Here is a 19,901-nt window from a genome sequence, read left to right as displayed (position 1 = left end):
TTCCACAGGCAATAATAAAAATAAAAAAAAAATATGTTAAGGGAGAAATGAAAATACATCAATAAAAATGGATCTTAAATAAAACATCTAATGTAGAGTCTAACATTCTTTAACAAATTTGATCCAGTATTATATAAAAGAATACATTAGATATAAGCTATATATCCAAGGGCAAATTGTACTTTGGATACGTAGTTCATAATAGGATTGTTAATGGTAGTCAGTTTATTTGTGTGATGGACAACAATCGTTGGCATGTACACACAGGTTTGCACTTCTGAAACAAACTTTAAATTTGTGTATGTAATCATGATTTGTAGACACTGGTGGTGGAACTGTCATGAAGTTTGCAATACACTCACAAAGCAAATTTCTGTTCCCTGTGACAGTAATCAGCAGAAGCTGTTTTGGCTATGTGTCTGTTTATATCTTTTTCCAATGCTCCATATTGTGCAACATCTCAGTAGAATGTGTAGATAATCTGTGTTACTTACAACTGCAATAATGTGGTAAATTCCCGCGATAAAATGTAGCTTTTGCTTACCCTATCTTGTGTCCCACAGACCTACAGTAGCTAAGTGAAATGTTAAGTATTCATGTTTATGCAAACATGGTTAATTTCCACTAATTGTGGATAGATGCCAAGTGATGGTCTAACAGCTGAAATGCAGATTATGGGTGAAAAATAAATTTTGTAAGTTCATTGTTGTGACTGGCAGCAGTTTATAACAAATCGTTCATTATTTTATTTCATGAAAAACTGCTTTTGTGCACAAAGCAGCCACCACACATCAAGGGAAATGATTTAAGGTTGTTTGCTGTAGATACTGCAAATTCACAGCGTGCTATGTTTCCTGGTTTATTAGTCTATGTAAACTCCGTCCATTTATTTTAAACAAAACATACACATGTATGTTAACAGGTAAGGTGTCCCATTGGAAGGAAATGCCAACTCCAAATGTTGGGCGAGGAAGCATGCCATGTCCTCCAGGCATGCCACAAAACAGACTTCCAGGAAACACATCTGGAGGAGCAAAACCTGATGGTACACCAATTTGGGCCCAACCAGGAAGGTGAGTGCTGTGATTGGATCTACAGGCAGCAATGCTTTACGCAGTAATTTACTACAGTATCAAGTGAGTTTGTAACTCAGTGTATTAGGAGAAAATTATTTATCCCTGGAGTCTACTAAAATATGTGGTTTATTTAGTTTGAATCAGTAGAGGGAAAAGTAGATCATTGAGCAACATCCCCATCCCAACCAACTTTCCAGTGACGCACCACTGGACATCTCTGAACAAAACGTATTGATTACATTTCAGTAATAGTCAGTCTAATAGTAAATACACTACAGCAGTCCCTTTGTGATTTCTTGGATATATTTCCTCTCTGCTACCCCCCCCCCCTCCCCCGCCACGCACCTCCCTTTTCATTCTCTGCCCCGCTCCCCCTCTCATGCTCTAGCCCCCTCCCTCCCTTCGTGTTCTGCCCCTTGCATTCTTTGTCTGCCCTCCTCTTCCTTTCTTTGCACTACCCCCTCCCTCCCTCTCCTATTTTCTATACCCCCTCCCTCCTTCACTCTCCCATTCTCTATGCTCCCTCTTCCATTCTCTATGCTCCCCACTCCCTCCCTCTCCCATTCTCTATGCTCACTCCCTCTCCCATTCTCTATGCTCCCCCCCCTCACTCCCTCTCCCGTTCTCTGTGCCTCCCCTCACTCCCTCTCCCATTCTCTATGCTCCCCCCTCTCTCCCTCCCTCTCTCCCCCATTCCCTATCCTCTCTCCTCCCTCCCTCCCTCCCTCCCTCCCTCTCCCATTCCCTATCCTCTCTCCTCCCTCCCTCCCTCTCCCATTCCCTATGCTATCTCCTCCCTCCCTCCCTCCCTATCCCATTCCCTATCCTATCTCCTCCCTCCCTCCCTCCCTCTCCCATTCCTTATGCTCTCTCCTCCCTTCCTCATTCTCTGTGCTGTCCCTTCCTCCCTCATTCTCTGCGCTGTCCCTTCCTCCCTCATTCTCTGTGCTGTCCCTTCCTCCCTCATTCTCTGTGCTGTCCCTTCCTCCCTCATTCTCTGTGCTGTCCCTTCCTCCCTCATTCACTGCCCTCCCTCTTCTGTCCCTCATTCTCTGCCCTTCTCCCTCCATCTCCCATTCTCCATCCATCCTCCCTCTCCCTACCATTATCTGCCTTTCCATCCAGACCCTTTCCCTCCTGGTTTCCGCCTGCTATAGTACGGTATGAATGTCATCTCATTTTTATTTTTCGAAAGTCGTGTAGTTTTTCTTCTCCAAAGTAGTGTTAAGCCTCTGACCTCCACACTCACTTACTAAAAAATCTGTGATAAAAATCTCAGTTTTAAACATTTAGCTCAAGTTAGAAAGTCATAGAATACAGTTGATGACTTACTTTACTTCACCCACCTAACTGTACATTCTATTTCTGTTTAACTCAACAGGATGAGGTTTTTTTCAACTAATGTTTGTCTCCTTACAAACAGTTTTTCTTACTAGAATGGTTGCAAATAGCTATAATATACTGTATGCAGAGACATTAATTAAATATTAAATAGGTTTACACATTTGTCAATAGGTACAGCGAGTGGAGAACTTGGTTCAGGTGTGACTGATACCAAATTGCACATAATCACTCTCCACTGTCCAGAAACCTTTGCATTGAAATTAGCAACAAATATGTATGAATCCATACTTAATGACATATTTGAGGGGAAGTTATAAAGTTCAGATAACACTTCAAAAAAATAGTTTTTTTTCCATAAAAAAAAGGGGGGGGGAACATCGTCAGTTGTGGTACATATTGAATTTCCCGCACTATATTACCGTAACATCCTGCTAGAGGAGCCGAAACATCCTGCTAGAGGAGTCGAAACATAATGTTGTAGCCCGTCTGCACTTTATCATTGGATTGTGTCAAATAATTAACTACGTAACTCCCTCCCCCCCCCCCCCCCCTTTTCCCCCTGAAGTGATAATTAGAACATTGACTGACCCTAATACATAATAATAGTGCATTTGTCATTACATAGGACAGACCTCACTCAGTGAAACTTGTATACAACAGTTGTTGGTCGTTAGTCATGATGAAATTTAAATATGCAAATCTTGAACCATCTAATTGTTACCAACTTCACTAATTTGAATCTGGTTAATAGTGATAATGCACTTATAATTATAGCCTATGTTAACGAAAAGGATAAAAACTGGTGTCATTGTGGATTCTAGTCCACTGTCTGAACCCACCGTGAACATATTTTGTGATAATTAGCTCTCCTGCACTTAAAACTGTGTATATATTGTATGACTCTTTTACTGGGAATAGTGGAAATGTTATTTGAGTAGAGGGATCGAAGACTGTCTTGAATACTTGAACCATGAAGGTTTTTTTATGTATTTATTTTTTATTTTATTTTATTTTATTTTTTTTTTTTTAAGGTGTACATGCAAATAAATAAACTTCCAGCAGAAGGATGTAAGTGTCTCCTGCTAAATTCTGGACAGTGGGCTTACACTTTTACCAAGAGAACAAAAAATTAAACTTACCATGAATAATTGTGTGGACAGTTGAAACATTAAACATACACAAAACACAATTTTTATATGTTGGCTTCACAAATAATGCCGTTATGCAATTTTGTAATGTGGCAGTTGAGATTTGAATTGGTCATATACTGTGATGAGTATTGCTGACATATATGAGATATTTAAACTGTTTAATCCACTTGTACATGTTTCTGCACCTCAAACACTATTCACTATAGTATTTCTACATTCTCAAGTTAATGTCAAACAGTTTCATATTTTCACTGAATACATATATCATTTTTGAATGTTGCTCTCCTGATATATGTGAGAATATGTGACATTTTGAAATACGTAACAGAATTTGTTTGCTTTAACTTCTATCACACTGTTGACTGTCTTAATTTTTTAAATTTTATTTTTGAAGGATGCTAATATGACTCGCATGAAGCTCTGTATAACAATATTCAATTATTGTACTACTCATGCCGTTTACCTTGTATGTAAACTGGCTCCTACTAACTAGAAATTTGGAAATAAGTTTCAAGTATCAGAGAGGCATTCATTGTCTTTTGTTATTTACCTTTCAGAGATTTCTGTAATATCTGTTGGAATCCTTCTGTGTGTAATTATTTTTTATTGAAGAGTTCATTTCTAGTCATTACCACAGCCTGAATTATGTGTATTTTGCAGCAAAAGTCTATGAACTGTCATTTTGCTAATTACAGAAATGGGTCGTGGGGTGATACCACTCATGATGCAAGTAATGCTGGCTGGGGTGATGAATCAAAGGTTGCTGCCAGCATTAATTCTTGGAATGAGCCACCTCTCACTCCAACTTCTTGGGCTGGACCGAAAGCAAAGAATCCTCTCAACCCGGGTGGCTGGATGGATGGTGATATGGACACAAGTTCTTGGGGGCATCCTCCAAAACAGGTGAGAAAATTTGATCCCATAGCAACTTGTATGAGGCTACTATGCAGCTTGCATAATTGTGAATTGCTGAAACAATAAAAAGTTTGACACCTGTGCTCTGCTTTGTTTCTAAACTACACTCAGCTGTTATAGTCACATTACTTAGTTTTTCATTATTCCTGTCTCCTTTCTTGTTTTGTCTCTAATAAAGAAGGGTCTATCAATGAATTGCTTCAGTGTGGGAATCCCACAACAAAATATTCACGCACACAAGTGGTGAGAGATTCAAAACAAATATAGAGTTTTTGAAACTTAGAATTTGTTGCTGTAGTTTTGGCATGAGATAAAGGCATGCGGCTATTCATACTGTTCAGCACTTGACCCTTCCAATAGAGGGCAGTATAGATGTTAAATATCTGTCTGCTGGAGACTTGATATATCTGTTATTTCTTTTTGATATTTCTGGAGTTGCCATTATTTCAGTCATTGATAAAAAAAACGTGCTGCTGTTATTTCATGTTACAGAAATCTGCATTTGCCATTTTTATTATAATTGTCAGTAAAGTATATAAAAAAGATAAAATGTAGTATTTTATACATCTTCAGCAACTGTAGTTGTATATAACGAAATAATAAGCAGCCAGCTGCATAAAAGATAATTAATTTCTTTACTAGCTCTTGGGACTTAGTGCCCTTCTTCAGAAAGTTATACCTTTCGCATTATTTGTGAGTTCAGCTATAAGAGGCATACAGCAAAATGCCATGTTCATATGGTTCATAGTATCTGTACAATTTGCTGTATGCCTCTTTTTGTTGACAGTCGCAAATAATGCGGTAGGTATAATCTTCTGAGGAAGGGTACCAAATGTCCAACACCGGTAAAGAAATTAAATTTCTTTTATGAAACTCATTGCTTATTATTTTGTTACAAAAAGATAAAGCTGTCATCAAACTGATCACTGGTTTGAACACTGCAGTTCTGTACAAGATATGATTCTATTGAAAGACGTCTGTCTTCAGCTTCCTCTGACCTGTCAGCTGACTTACCCAGCCAGCCTATAGTGTGATCGCTGTGCTGCTCAGCATTTTTCACATTCTCAAACGTTGCCAGGGGTAAAAGTGGTGATAAGTGACAGATAAAAATGTAATACGTAAAATTAGGAAATGGCAACCACTCACCTACAATGGGATGATGCGCGGAGCATAGTAACAGATGACAGAAAACTGCATTCACACTAGATTTCGAGCACTAGCTCTTTTTCCAGGAGTAGCACAAACAGTCTAAAAATATGTAAAATATTTTTTTTTTGAAAAGTAGCATGTGCACTTGATAGTTATCCATGCCATTGAGACAGATTCAGTAGTGTTACATACAATCTGTGTCTTTTTCTTCTAATGTCGCACATGATCCACTGAATCTGTTACCCGCAAGATTCGCCTACTGTATATACCAGATTTTCAGTATGTACTTTGTTGACAAAGAATTATGGTTTTAATTCTAGAGACACCATTTACAAATGGTGAAAGTGAGAAAAAAATTAGAAACCATTTGATAGGGAAAGAATAAATAGTTATGTAGCTACTTTCAAGGAAGGGTTGTCTTTTTTGGTGATGCAGTGTTTTATACAGTGTACTGATTTACGTGTCACAGTATGATACAGTGTACTGATTTACATGTCACAGTATGATACAGTGTGATTTGTTGAGTTACTTAACAGGGTGTTTGTAGCCTTGGTGTATGTTCCTATCACTATTTTAAGATGCCTTTTTTGTTTTAATTTTGAAAGCATTCCAAGAACGACAGATTATAACTGAATTGCTGCATCTGTACCTGAGAGAAATTAACTATGATGGTTTACAGTTCTTGACTTCTGCTAGCAGGTTATGGTATGAGCCAGCTTGTTGCGAAGATCACTGCACTATATTCAGTTCTACACACACAATTTTTTTGTGATATTTCAGAAGCGATTTTACAACTACACAACACATTATTATGACTTCTCACTGGTGTATAAGGAGAAAACACTGATTCGATGCAGCAGCTGAAGAATTTTTTTGTTAATTCTGTAGTCCCATCAGTATGTGCGTCTCTTGTGAGATATGCAGCAGATGACCAGTGTGCTAACTAAGCCCTCTCGTGACAGGTGGTCATCAAAATTAACTACTTTACTGTCATGAAATGAGAACACAGTGGTGTGAAAATAACTTCAAAAGATGATAGTTGCCTAGAGCAAGGTTCTGTAAATATGAGAGTTCCAGCTTACCCACATGATTTGCTTCTGTTCGTTTTGGTTTACAAATTATACTATTCTTGATGATTTGGCGGATAGGTGGTTGATATGAAACAGGAAGAATGTACAGAGATGTAACTTTGACTAAAGAATGAATCTGAGGGTTGACAAACAATTTCAAACATCTATGCTCATATATTTACTTGTGTATTTAAATGAAGGTAACCAAAATAATACATCAAAATAAAATTATTAAAACTATATGGTGAAGCTATCTCAATTTTAGTGACATTTTCCTTACAGCTAATGAAGGCCAAAGTAGCAAGCCCATTCTTTTGTCTGCACACTAAGTGAAATTTTTCAAATTTTTAAGTTTTCCTATTTTGCTGCACAGTTCTTCTTGATAATTATTATTTTTATTAGCTTTTCTCTAGGTAAACACATAAATATAAGTGCATTTATCACTGAAATTGGCAGTTTGTGCTCAATTTTATTCTTTAGTCATCGTTACAGTTTTGCACATTGTTCTCATGTATGTGAAACGACCATTTGTCAAAAAACCCTACAATTTGTATAAACTAAAATAAATGGAAGTACATTGTGTGGATACATTGCCATTGTCATACATGTGATAAGCGAGATGCTTTCAATAATTTACTTTCACTGCGCGATAACAACGGTGAAGATGACAGTACCACTAAAGCAGAGTTATTAAACATGATTTTCCGAAACTCCTTCACCAAAGATGACGAAGTAAATACTTCTGAATTCCAATCGAGAACAACTGCCAAGATGAGAAACATAGAAATAGATATCCTCAGTTTCGCAAAGCAGCTTAAATCACTGAATAAAAGCAAGGCTTCCGGTCCAGGTTGTGTACCAGTCAGGTTCCTCTAAAAGTATGCAGATGCAATAGCTCCATATTTAGCAGTTAACATACAACCACTCGTTCACAGAAAGATCCGTACCTAATGACTGGAAAATTGCTCATGGGTCAATCCATATGAAGTGATCCAGTGATGGTTTCTTGACCATTTTAAAATATTTTAATTTTTTATATGAGATTGCCCTTTACTTGAGCAGTTCAAAACATTTTTAAAAAAAATTTACCTCTCACCTTTACCGAGTGGCGGCCTTTTCATTTGTAAGCACGCAACGATGTTTCAGTTTAGAGTTAGCAAAAATATGAATATCTCTGCACTAGGTTAAGTTACAACATTGCAATTGACATGATTGTTTTTAGAAAAGTGTCCTCTACAACATTGTCTATTACACAAATACCATAAATTAAAAAATAACCAGTCAAAATTACCTCAGAAGTTTGGTATCCAAATTTTCAAAAATCCACTTTTTAGGCCCAAAAATAACAAACAAGGAGTAAGTTATGACAGTCTATTTTTTTCCTATAGTTAGGTATCATACCCTACTAGCCTCATAAAGAGCAAGAATAGTTAAATGTGTCCTTAATTTTTTATGAATTTTTGAAATTTGAGTATTTTCATTTTTTGTAGAGTTTGGGGTTAGTTATCTCAGGTGGGACTGAATATAAAAATACGATTTTTGCACAGTTTGTTCACCTATCACCCAGTATTCATTTAGTTTATTTATTTTTAATAATGCAATATTAAACCATAGGAGCTTTCGCTTTTGTTCTATGGTAATAAAATTGCACATTTACGTTTAGGTTTATTGTTAATAAAGAAGTAAATTATTGCTGGGTGTGGCATTGTTGTAGTCAGTCCGTTCGGAAACATCTGTTAGAGTGACTGTACATACCTCATCGAGAGTGTAGAATGTGTCATGTGCTTTGTTCTGTGTGTAATTAATTTTGAGAGATTAACTGGAATGCAATAACATGGATGAACAGTGCTCTGTTGGACAGATAGCAAGTGAAGTGTGTCACAAGACAGTTTATGGTTTAATTTCAAAAAACTTGAAAAATGTAAATGACTTTGATGAAGTTAGCCAAACTTTGTTTAAATTTCAAGTATGTTCTTCTGTAACATGTGTGACTATCAAGAGAACAAATATATTCTGAAAAACAACCACATTTTTGGAAGAAAGTGCTGTGATCCACTTATAAAGTTCATAAAAAGCCTATTACTAAAGGTTTGAGGGAAATAAAACTTGAACATTTGTCCTTGTTGTGTGAGAGTGAAACAGCTTCCCAAATGAAACGTAATGTGATTCCTGGAAATTCCCTGTGCCAAATTGTTACTCAAAAATATTTGTTGTGAATCCAGAACCAGAATCATGTAACCTTGTTAATGACATTTATATTCCTAATGAGGAAGCTGTTAGCATATTGGATTTTGCTTGTTCTAAGTTAGACATATCTCCTGCTTCAAAACTAATAAAATTAAGTAGCAGAAAAAGAAAAGCAGCTACTGAAAATAAAGTACAACAAATTTCAGACAAAATGAGAAAAGACTTGGATTCATGCTTTAATAATACAGATACCAACATTATTTCTAAAGAAGAAGAAAACCTACCACCAGCATCATCTGACACTGAATATTTGAGCTTAATAGAGAAATTAAAAATTAAATGTCAGTGACATCTAAAGAGGAAAAAGTTAAAATTTTAAGTTTGCTCCCCGACTCATGGTGAAGAGAAAAAAATAGTTCACGAATTCAGTGTTTCTCATCATTTGCTTAAACTAACCCGAAATTTAGTGAAAGATCAAGGCATTCTTCGAGTTTTAGGAAAGAAGAAAGGAGTAGGTATAAGTGAAGAAACAATTCAAAAGATCCAGCAGTTTTTTGCAGATGATGAAAATAGTAGAATGTGCCTAGGTTGCAAAGATAGCAAAAGAGTTGTTATAAATAGAGTTAAAGTAACAAAGCAGAAATGACTAGTGCTGTGAAATTTAAATAAACTTATGTCGCATTCAAAAATTTTCATCCTGAATGCAAAATTGGAAGGTCAAAATTTTGTGACCTCCACCCTAAGTGGTGTATTTCGGCTGGATCCTCAGGGACACACTCCATATGCATTTGTTTATACCATCACAATGTCAAACTGATGATTGCGGCTGCAAAACTCGGTGATCTTAAATACAAAGAGTTACTAGATTTAATGATTTGTGATACTAACAGTTATGACTGCATCATGAGTTTATTGAATAAATGCCCTGGTAAGGAAACCGTTATTGAATTGTTTCATGAATGTGATGAGGATATGCCAGACAGTATTACCTTCAAACAGTGGATGACAATTGTGGTGTGCGTACTGTAAGACCTTCGGTACACACACCATCAGATTATTTGACTTGTCGCTCTAACGAAGTAGGCGAGTGTCAGCAATATGTCTCGTGGTCTTATTGTGGCGTGTTTATCTTCTGCCTTTAGGTCGGACGATAGAAATGCCACTTGCACGCTTAGTCGCAGATTGACGATGACCAACTTTAAACAGAACTTGATTAATTTTCACACACATTTATTAAAATAATAACAAGCATAAACATTACGTAACTTGATTCTGAATGCTATTTACAATTGACAATCTGAAGTTCTTTTGGTCTTGGTACGTTAATCCTATTCTCACATCTCTCTGATACTTGACAAAGTGTCTATACATTTATCTTCATGGCTATGTACAGGAATATGGTAATCTTATTAGGCACAGACTGAAACTTGACTATAGACTGGTACAGAGTAATGCAGACTCATACAGACTGACTAATTGGGGGTCTGTACACTCGTTATAATACCTTGCGCATTCAGGTATCACTGCGCGCATGTGATCCGCGAGGAGAAAAGGTTCTACGTTAGCGGCAATCTCATTGGCTGCGTTACATATTAATACGCGGATCGGCGGAAGCAGAATTTGGTCCGTCTCTAAGGCAGCGCCATCTCGTAGTGCAGAGACGGACGAGCGCTGTGCCTGCGCTGTTGTGCTTAGCGGGGCGCGCTCTAGTGGGAAAGTTGTGTACATGCTAACTATGCGGAACTATGTACACAACTGCAATTGACAGGGCAGAAATGATAACAGTGGTTAAATCTCAGGAAGAGTATATGGAATCTTCAATTGATAACTTACAAAAACTCAAAAGTCGCCACTGTTTCTTAACTCCAAAGTAAGTTTTGCAAGGACAAAAAAAGCACAGCTTTATGAAACTGAATGCCTACTGCCAGCTGATTTTGCAAAAAAAAATTACATTTGTAATTCAGGATGCTATACAAGAGTACCACTGGGTCAATGACAAGGCAACAGTGCATCCATTTATTCTCTACTTTAAAAATAAGATAGATGAATGAATGCAGAGTCTCACGGCGATAACATTGAATAAAATGTTTTCGGCTGCCTTGGCCACAGCGTCTACAGAAAACCCACCCACACAGACCTGTACCTGCACGCCACCAGCCATCATCATCCAGCACAGAAGCGCACAGTATTGCAAACATTGGTGCATCGTGCAAGAGTAATATCAGATGACGACAACCTGCCCCACGAACTGAGCCACCTACGCAAGGCTTTTCAGGAATAACGGCTACAGCACCCATCAAGTGAAAGAAGTGATTTCTCGGAAATATCAGAATAAGACCAGCGACGAAGAGCAGGAAAAGAAACTTGCTTTGCTGCCATTCTGTGGCTCTGTGTCAGGCAAGATAAGCCGCCTGTTGAAAAGACACAAGATCAAATCGATCTTCAGGCCTCCAACGAAAATCCATCAATTACTGAGACCAGTTAAAGATGCTGTAGGTCTCAGAACACCTGGAGTTTATGAAATACCTTGTGAGTGTGGCCAGAAGTACATCGGACAAACAGTGCACACTGTGGAACAACGCAGGAAAGAACATGAGAGGTATTATCGCCTACGCTATCCAGAGAAATCTGCGTTAGCTGAGCATGCGTTAGAAAACAGTCACCACATAAAATTTGACGATACTTCTGTCGTGGCTCGCACTGACGGCTTCTGGGACAGTTTAATACAGGAAGCTATTAAAATAAAAATTACCACAAACACCCTGAATAGAGATGGTGGCTTACAGCTAAGCGCTGCATGGGATCCGGCAATCGCGCGGTTGAAGAGGGCACATCGAACGCCGACTCAGAACATGCCCATATATGGCAATGTCACGGGCACCAGTGACGTCACAGCCGGCAGCTAGCATATACGAGGACAGTTCAATAAGTAATGCAACACATTTTTTTTCTCGGCCAATTTTGGTTGAAAAAACCGGAAATTTCTTGTGGAATATTTTCAAACATTCCCGCTTCGTCTCGTATAGTTTCATTGACTTCCAACGGGTGGCAGCGCTGTACGGAGCTGTTAAAGTGGCGTCTGTAACGGATGTGCGTTGCAAACAACGGGCAGTGATCGAGTTTCTTTTGGCGGAAAACCAGGGCATCTCAGATATTCATAGGCATTGCAGAATGTCTACGGTGATCTGGCAATGGACAAAAGCACGGTGAGTCGTTGGGCAGCGCTGTACGGAGCTGTTAAAGTGGCGTCTGTAACGGATGTGCGTTGCAAACAACGGGCAGTGATCGAGTTTCTTTTGGCGGAAAACCAGGGCATCTCAGATATTCATAGGCATTGCAGAATGTCTACGGTGATCTGGCAATGGACAAAAGCACGGTGAGTCGTTGGGCAAAGCGTGTGTCATCATCGCCGCAAGTTCAAGCAAGACTGTCTGATCTCCCGCGTGTGGGCCGGCCGTGTGACTCCTGCAATGGCGGAGCGTGGGAACACACTCGTTCGAGATGATCGACGGATCACCATCAAACAACTCAGTGCTCAACTTGACATCTCTGTTGGTAGTGCTGTCACAATTGTTCACCAGTTGGGATATTCAAAGGTTTTTTCCCGCTGGGTCCCTCGTTGTCTAACCGAACACCATAAAGAGCAAAGGAGAACCATCTGTGCGGAATTGCTTGCTCGTCATGTGGCTGAGGGTGACAATTTCTTGTCAAAGATTGTTACAGGCGATGAAACATGGGTTCATCACTTCGAACCTGAAACAAAACGGCAATCAATGGAGTGGCGCCACACCCACTCCCCTACCAAGAAAAAGTTTAAAGCCATACCCTCAGCCGGTATAGTCATGGTTACAGTCTTCTGGGACGCTGAAGGGGTTATTCTGTTGGATGTCCTTCCCCATGGTCAAACGATCAACTCTGAAGTGTATTGTGCTACTCTTCAGAAATTGAAGAAACGACTTCAGCGTGTTCGTAGGCACAAAAATCAGAACGAACTTCTCCTTCTTCATGACAACGCAAGACCTCACACAAGTCTTCGCACCCGAGAGGAGCTCACAAAACTTCAGTGGACTGTTCTTCCTCATGCACCCTACAGCCCCGATCTCGCACCGTCGGATTTCCATATGTTTGGCCCAATGAAGGACGCAATCCGTGGGAGGCACTACGCGGATGATGAAGAAGTTATTGATGCAGTACGACGTTGACTCGACATTGACCAGTGGAATGGTACCGTGCAGGCATACAGGCCCTCATTTCAAGGTGGCGTAAGGCCGTAGCATTGAATGGAGATTACGTTGAAAAATAGTGTTGTGTAGCTAAAAGATTGGGGAATAACCTGGTGTATTTCAATGCTGAATAAAACAACCCCTGTTTCAGAAAAAAAATGTGTTGCATTACTTATTGAACTGCCCTCGTATAAGGGCGCACCAACAGGCCACTGGCAGTCATACACTTGACAATGGCCAAGGAGTGCTTGGCGGAAAGCTCGTGTAGTTTTAACCAATTGACGCGGTTGGAAACCCGAGAACATTTTATTCAAGAAAGATGAAGTTTGCAGTTCCTCAATTTGCGTTCTAAATGACTATTTGGAGCACAATACTTTGGCTGTACATGTGTTCCAAAAATATGCAATAAACCACATAAAAGAAATTTTTTTCAAGGTGGAGAAGCTGATGAAAACAACACTTCAAACCAGATTTGAAAATCGTATAGCAATTAAAAAAAATAAAAAATAAAAAAAAGCAAGGCATTTCCACAAATTCCTTGGCATTGCAGAGAACTTAGTTTGATGCTATGTAACATCAGAAACTGAAATTTATGAGGACCATTGTGTCTGTAAAATTACATATCTTGTCTTTAATGTTGAATGACATAGTGGCATGTGTGTATGATGGACAGTGGTGGCTTGCAGAGGTTGAAAGAATAAGTTTGGAAAACAATTATGTTTTTGTGCATTTTTACCACCCTACTGGCCCAAGAACATCATTTAAGAAATCTAATAGTGACAAAGTTTGGATACCAATGAAAAATGTAAGGAAACTTTCAGTGCTTGAACTTACCACAGCAAGTGGGAGGTCTTATTCTGTATCACAGAAGCTGTCTGAAGAAATAAGTGTTCTTATCATTTACCACCAGGTTTAGAAACAGTCGCACCTCGAAGGATATTAATTGAAAATATTTATATTAAGTTTGTCAAAATAATATAAATGTTAATTTCAATGATGTTTCCCCTTTCTGTATATAATTCAGTACCTTACTTCAATAATAATTGATTATATCCTGCCAGTATCACACATCAATGTGTGAATTATTTCCCCATTTTCAAAAATTCATATCTTTGTTCACAATCAGAAATCAATATTGAAATTCTTACAGAGTGTTGGTATCATATCGGTGTACAAACTGGGCAAAAATCAAATTTTTATGTTCAGTCCCACCTAAGATACCCAACCCCAAACTTTACAAAAAATGAAAATTTTCAAATTTCAAAAATTCATAAAAAATGAAGGAAACATTTGTAAGTGTTCTTGCTCTATAGGAGGCTAGTAGGGTATGATATCTAACTATAGGAAAAAATAGGGTCTCATAAATTACTCATTGTGTGTTATTTTTGGGCCTAAAAAGTGGATTTTTGAAAATTTGGATACCAAACTTTGGAGGTAATTTTGACTGGTTGGTTTTGAATGTAGGGTATTTTGTGTAATAGACAATGTTGTAGAGGACACTTTTTAACATAACCCAGTGCAGAGAGATTCACATTTTTGCTAACGTCTCTGATCTGAAACATCGTTGCGTGCTTACAAACAAAATTGGCCACCATCCAGTAAAGGTTAAAAAAAACTGTTTTGAACTTCACAATTATAGGGTATTCACATATAAAAAAAATTAAAATATTTAAAAATGCTCAAGCAACGAACTTAATTTTTATTGGACCTCTTCATTTTAATTGACCCTGAAGTCACACCAATACCTAAAAAGGGAAATCCGAGTAATCTGTTGAATCACAGACCCATATCATTAACGTCGATTTGCCATAGGGTTTTGGAACATATACTGTATTTGAACAATATGAAGCACCTTGAAGAAAATGATTTATTGACATGTAATCAGCACAGATTAAGAAAATGTGGTTCCATCTAAACACAACTAACCCTTTATACTCGTGAAGTAATGAGTGCTATCGACAGGGGATGTCAAATTGAGTCCATATTTTTAGATTTTCAGAAGGCTTTCAACACTGTTTCTCACGAGCATCTTCTAAGCAAAGTTCATGCTTCGGGAATATCGCCTCAGTTGTGCTGGATTCATGATTTCCTGTCAGTAAGGTCACAGTTCGTAGTAATAGAAGGAAAGTCATGGAATAAAACAGAAGTAATATCTGGCGTTCCCCAAGGAAGTGTTATAGGCCCTCTATTGTTCTTGATCTATATTAACGGCATAGGAGACAATCCCAATAGCCGTCTTAGATTGTTTGCAGATGATGCTGTCATATACCGTCTTGTAGAGTCATCAGATGACCAAAATGAATTGCAAAATGATTTAGATAAGATACCTGTATGGTACGAAAAGTGACACTTGTCCCTGAATAAAGAAAAGTATGAAGTTATTCACACGAGTACTAAAAGAAATCCGCTAAATATTGATTATGCGATAAGTCACACAAATCTGAAGGCTGTAAATTCAACTAAATGCTTAGGGATTACAATGACAGATACCCTAAATTGGAAAGATCACATAGAAAATGTTGTGGGTAGAGCCAACCAAAGATTGTGATTCATTGGCAGAACACTTAGAAGGTGCAACAGGTCTACTAAAGAGACTGCTTACATAACACTTGTCTGCCGTATTCTGGAGTATTGCTGTGCGGTGTGGGATCCACATCAGATGGGACTGATGGATGACATCGAAAAAGTACAAAGAAGGGCAGCTCATTTTGTATTATTGCGAAGTAGGGGAGATAGTGCCACAGACGTGATACGTGAATTGCAGTGGCTATCATTAAAACAATGGCTTTTTTTGTTGTGATGGGATCTTCTCATGAAATTTCAATCGGCAATTTTCTCCTCCAATTACGAAAACACACTGTTGACATCCACCTATATAGGGAGAAATGATCATCATGATAAAATTGAGAGAAATCAGGGCTCGCACAGAAAAATTTAAGAGCTCGTTTTTCCCGCACGCCGTTCGAAAGTGGAACAGTAGAGAGACAGCTTGAAGGTGGTTCATTGAACCTTCTGCCAGACACTTTATTGTGAATAGCAGAGTAATCACTTAGATGTAGATGTTGTTCTAGGTGACTATCTTTGTTGCATTACATTCACGTTTTTCCATTTTGGGAGGATTGTGCTTTTTTTATGCGGGTAAATATTTGGTAAAGAATTTGAAAACTGAAGCTGTTGGTTGAATGAAGTTGTAGTCTGAGAGTGGTAGAATACCCTTCATTTTATAAATTCAAAGCGTTGGTGTCCATTACGGGGAAGACTGGTAAACCCTGTATTTAACATAACATCAGAGTCTCGGTAAAGGGCAAAATATGTGTCATTTTGAGGCCGAGACCTCAGCAAATAAACATCCAGAAGTATATGTAAAACTTCATGCCAGATTTAAAGTGTGTGCTGGACTGTGATTTGTTGTCTTCCGCAGATGAGCACTTGCCTGTGAAGTCCAAGTCCATCACACAGTTTTAATCTCCCGAAAGTTTCAAATCAGTGTCCACTCCACTGTGAACCGAAAATTTATCATAGATCCAGAAATATGTTGTTCAGAACGCGCCTCACTTTGAGAGCATATAATGTTGCACCATCTTGTTTCAAAATAATAAATGCTGTGGACTAGTTACAATATTGTAGACAACACCAATAACTGAAGACGATTTGTACTATTTGAATGTTTTCTGGAGAAAAAAAAGATTCAGTGATGAAACCAGCCATCAAAGCATATGAATTCGAATCTAGCGTATGGGTTTGCTGAGCATCAGATTTGGGCTTTGGGTGTTGGCTGTCCAAATACACAAACAGTTTTTTCAATAATAACCCACACAATATTTACGAAGTATTCATTTTCCTCCAAACATAAACAATATTCTCAGCAAATGATGTGTGTTCTGATCTGTTGTCTGTTTTAAATACATTCAGTAATTACTGTCAAACATTTCATGTGTGAAAGACAAACATAAAGCACTGAATACAGTTTGGAATACGGTTTGTACTATAATCAGACTGGCAATAGTTACTTAGTTACTGGATATTGTTTGCTGTGCGTTTGCAAAATACCATTTAGAACACATTGTTATGTTCTGTTTCTGTGGTTACTACGTTTGTGGTTTTTTTCCCCTTCCACCTTGTGTTGTGTGTGTGTGTGTGTGTGTGTGTGTGTGTGTGTGTGTGTGTGTGTATTTATTTATCTATTTGTTTATTTTTCAGGGTCCAAAGCAATTAACGAGAGATATTGTGTGGTCCAGTAGACAGTTCAAATTACTGTCAGAGTTGGGATTCAAGGTATGGCACACTTCATTGTGTTGATTTGAGTAAATAGGCATAAAGATAACTATTGTGCTTGGGTGCTGGCAGAGATTCATATATTTCGCTCAGCGTCTTCTAGTATCACACACATTTTCTTGGTCTTCAAAGAGACAGCAGCTATTAAGTAGAGAGATAACTTTAATGCATTTCAGATGACATCATTTTACAGTAGTGAGAATGGTGGAATGTTTAACCAGAAGCATCTGTATGTAACATACAATCACCTTGTTGTTCCTCATGTAATTGGGTATTAAATCTGCTACCTGTGTACCTTATCTCTTTTATATCTCAGTAATGCAACAGTGACAGTGGCATCAACATCAAGGGTGGGGGGTGGCACTACCAACAACTGACATCTGCTGGAGATGGCCGATGTTTTCAAACCAGTACACCATTATGTGCACAGTCTTTGTATTTCGTACAAGAAAGTAGTAGTTTGTGACATCCTGAGGGTGAGAAAGATAATAACAGGGATATATCTCTGAATATGTGTTCTGAAATTTCTCTTTGATTGGAGGTAACAGATTTCAAACAACATAAAAACAGGGTGTTTATGACCCGGTACAACCGGGAAATGTAGAAAAAACCTGGGAATTTTTTCATCTGGGAGAAAACCGGGAAAAACCCGGGAATTTTTCGGAATTACTGGAATTTTTCGGAATTCCGGGAATTTTTCATTGTTTTAGCTTTCAGTTAAATTTTTGTAATTTTAGCTGGTAACAATTGGTTCTCTAGCAAAGATTGTTACTGTATCCTGCTACTGGAGAATGATATTGCAGCAATAAAATATAAATGAGAGTAAAAAAAAACTTTAGTGGCAAAGGAAATGCACAATTTACAACAACAAAACACCGAGCACGCACAAGTGTCCACAAATAGCAAAAATACGTCATAGGCTGTAGGGTGAAGAATACGTAATTCTTCGTAACAATAAACTGCTTGCTATGAGCATGAAGTCACAACTGTTCACATTAGGTTTGTTTGACCAGTTGCCAGCGGGCTGATGAGGATGTGCAGTTGACTCGCGTATGAGCGGTACCTTCTCGTGCTTCCCACTACTGGAAATGTGGCTGTTAGCTGTATCAGCAGTAGCAGCAAGCAGCCAGATGCAAACCAGAAAAATTTTTCTCATGCGCCCTAGCTGCCATATTCGCGAATGCACAGAGTTGTCCGAGTTGTAGTGGGGAGGCGTTTAGTCTGCATGTGACCTGTGTTTGCGTTAAGTGACTTCACTGCTTCTCTTCGTTTACAGCCCCAACGTCAAATGAAAACAAAATGGATTTCTGTGGCCGGGAGCTATCAAGTGAATTAAAATACATTCACATAATTATGGAGGAAAAATATATTATTAGTTTCATTTTTCTGATTTTATTTTATTTCCAAGTTATTAGCAGTCAAGCATCAATCACCTTGCAGAACAATGAAGTTAATTTTGCTAGTTTGCTAAACAAATTTGGCTTTATTAATCTTTCCGCAGAGGCAATCATTCTATTCAAAACAAAGTGTTTCATTCCACAGTATTGGCTAGTTCCAACTGTTCGCTGAATTTCAAGTGCATGGTATCATCTTCTGCCTTGTATGGCATGCGATAATAAAGAACCAAAAATGAGATCGTAGAGTACTGGTACTCCAAGAAAATTTACATCCCGAAAACCACAGTGAAAAGCTTAATATCAGGTTGGACCTACTTCATTGTGAATCGGGAAAAAACTAATGTGCACTTCAAGCAGAATTATGCATTTTAGTGATGTTGCTCTTGGTAGTATCCTCTGATGCCCTGTTTCTTTTATGGTGTAATATAAGCTCTCTTAGTGCTTTATACATACGAACATGTGGGCTTCCTACATCACTGCAGCTGCGCACGCGCAATAATGCCTGTTTTCTGGAGTTCTCTGGCAAATGGTAAATCGAACCTATTTCTAACAGTCTCTGGATACTATTGCAAATGGTGGTTCGAAGAGCGTTACTTTCAAAGTAAATTTCTTTTTATGCTAGATGAATTATGTTACGTGTTAGAAAGTGGGATGAATTTCTAAATCACAGAACGTTTAAAACTGAACACTTTGAGGATCAGCCACCTACAAGAATTTCGAGCCCAGTCATTTATGTCATAATTTTAAATTTACTGGCACATTTGTGTGATGAATCTTGAAGTGTAACATGCGCAAAAAAGATCAGTAGTACATGTGAAAGCTTAGCTTCTGTTGTAGCTTGTTAATGTTAGAGACCAGTATTATATGTGAAAGCTTAGCTTTCCTTGTAGCTATACTATGTATATTAATGTAAACCGTTAACTTTCGCTCTTTGTGTGTTCACGTTATGTAACAGTGATCTTGCTATTGGCTGACTATAACACGTGTCCTATGCTGTGAATATCTGCTGTCATCGGCTGGTAAGATCACGTGGCATGAGATATGATTGGCTTACAAAAGGACATCGCAACCTCGGTTTCAATGCTCTGGAAACAAATGCACTTTGTTTGGCGCA

At 38.3% G+C, this 19,901-nt stretch overlaps 1 protein-coding gene across 1 annotated transcript in view; it reads left to right on the top strand.

Moving 5' to 3' along the window:
* LOC126457869 (protein Gawky) overlaps positions 1-19,901 on the top strand; it is a 288,179-nt gene that overhangs the window by 162,215 nt on the left and 106,063 nt on the right. The window contains exons 12-14 of the mRNA XM_050094525.1: positions 923-1,073; positions 4,267-4,474; positions 17,316-17,390. Coding sequence (XP_049950482.1) covers positions 923-1,073; positions 4,267-4,474; positions 17,316-17,390 — 434 coding nt within the window. The remainder of the gene's footprint in view (positions 1-922; positions 1,074-4,266; positions 4,475-17,315; positions 17,391-19,901) is intronic.

The sequence above is a fragment of the Schistocerca serialis genome, chromosome 2 (genome assembly GCF_023864345.2).
Source record: "Schistocerca serialis cubense isolate TAMUIC-IGC-003099 chromosome 2, iqSchSeri2.2, whole genome shotgun sequence".
NCBI lineage: Eukaryota > Metazoa > Arthropoda > Insecta > Orthoptera > Acrididae > Schistocerca > Schistocerca serialis.
The sequence above is the reverse complement of the archived record's forward strand: the minus strand, read 5'-3'. Positions and strand labels throughout refer to the sequence as shown.